Raw genomic sequence first — 1,743 nt, forward strand, 5'->3', positions numbered from 1 at the left:
ATTTGTTAAACCGAGCGACGGATTAAATTTGGTAAACCGGGTGACGGATTAAATTTGGTAAACCGGGTGACAGATTAAGTTTGTTAAACCGGGCGACAGATTAAGTGTTTTAAACCGGGCGACAGATTAAATTTGTTAAACCGAGCGACGGATTAAATTTGGTAAACCGAGCGACGGATTAAATTTGGTTAATCGGACGACAGATTAGGTTTGTTAAACCGGGCGACAGATTAGGTTTGTGAAACCGGGCAACAGATTAAATTTGGTTAACCGGGCGACAGATTAGGTTTGTTAAACTGGGCGACAGATTAAGTTTGTTAAACCGGACGATAGACTAAGTTTGTTGAATAGGGCGACAGATTAAGTTTGTTTGGATGACACGCATTTTTGATGGTGGTGGATAAACCATTAGCTACCTAAATTGGTAAGCAACATCAACAAGAACAAGAACAACATCGGTCATGGCAACAAGAATGGTAAGAACAAGTATCAAAAGAAGATACCCAGTCTTCATATAACGAACATAAAAGTGGCTTACCTGGATGGGAATATTTTCATCATGAGGGATGTGATTGGTTGACATAGTGTCATGTGACCTTTTACTGGCTTTGACACAACAACACCAACATCAACAACAATAACAACACCACCAAACACCAAAACCAATGCTAGCACCTTTATGGGCAATACTAACACTTCGGATAATACCTTTACGGCATGAAGATTCAAAGGAAATCCAAAATAAATAACGGAATTGTTGATTTGCTGTAAGGGATTGAAATCCAACGTTTCGGAAATTTGTTCTTCTTCAAAGATTAAGAATATAGAGGTTAATACCAAAATTGCAGAAAGGCAAACGATTCCTTAGATTCCGGATCTTACCTTATCTTTGTAACCGTCATATTTTGTTTTTGTCTTTCGCTGTTATTGTTGTTGTTATTGTTGTTGTCTAGCTTTAAGCCAATCCTGAATAAGCAGACCTATGATCAAAGGCATTCCAAACATGACCATCCTGCCTTAAATAATGTGGTGTTCTTTTTCCCACTTTCTATTTTTTAAGCTGGTAGACTGTTATTTAACGAACAGTCTTAGCTGCTGTTTCTAGCAGACCAAATAACCCGAACACTCTCTTGTCGTAATAATCGTTGGTGTTATTGCTCCGGTTATTATTATTACGGATGTTGGTGTTGTTGATAATGTTGGTGTTGTTGATAATGTTGGTGTCATATTAAAGTGCTTCGTTCCTTGGTTTGAATTCGTTCTGGTTTCCAATTTTCTCTTCGAAAGTAGAAACCGGTTACGAAGACTTGAGAAGTACCGGGTAACATTCGAGGAATACGGAATAAAAAGTTGAGTGAGTTCTAGGTAAGTTCCTTTGCGCATGTGTGTCTCTGTGTGTGTGTTTTACACGTGACTGTAGTATTTACATTCCGTGTCCCTACAAACAGGGTCCTTATACTCGAACACTTACATCAGAAAGAGACAGAAAAGACAGAGAGGCAGAGACAGAGAGAATGAGTGGGGGCAAAAAGAAAGAAAGTAAAAGAGAAAGAGAGAGAAAGAGAGAGAGAGAGGGGGGGGAGAAGGAGAGATAGAGGAGGAAGAAAGAGCCGAGTGAAAGGGAAATTCAAGAAACGGTGTTTTACTCTGTTAAGTGTTCGACTTACGAAGACAAAATGTTTTTTTTTCACGACAGGTGAGACAAATATGGACTTAATGTTATTGGTTACCTTACTGAAGTAC

The 1,743-nt window shown here is 38.8% G+C and overlaps 1 protein-coding gene across 1 annotated transcript in view; it reads right to left on the bottom strand.

Annotated features, from left to right (window-relative positions):
- Window positions 1–1,737, bottom strand: part of LOC106877457 (sodium-dependent phosphate transport protein 2B) — a 30,202-nt gene extending 28,465 nt beyond the window's left edge. The window contains exon 1 of the mRNA XM_052974977.1: window positions 539–1,737. Coding sequence (XP_052830937.1) covers window positions 539–583 — 45 coding nt within the window. The 5' untranslated portion in view covers window positions 584–1,737. The remainder of the gene's footprint in view (window positions 1–538) is intronic.
- Between the last annotated feature and the right edge of the window lie 6 nt (window positions 1,738–1,743).

This window comes from Octopus bimaculoides, chromosome 20 (genome assembly GCF_001194135.2).
Source record: "Octopus bimaculoides isolate UCB-OBI-ISO-001 chromosome 20, ASM119413v2, whole genome shotgun sequence".
In the NCBI taxonomy this organism is placed as follows: domain Eukaryota; kingdom Metazoa; phylum Mollusca; class Cephalopoda; order Octopoda; family Octopodidae; genus Octopus; species Octopus bimaculoides.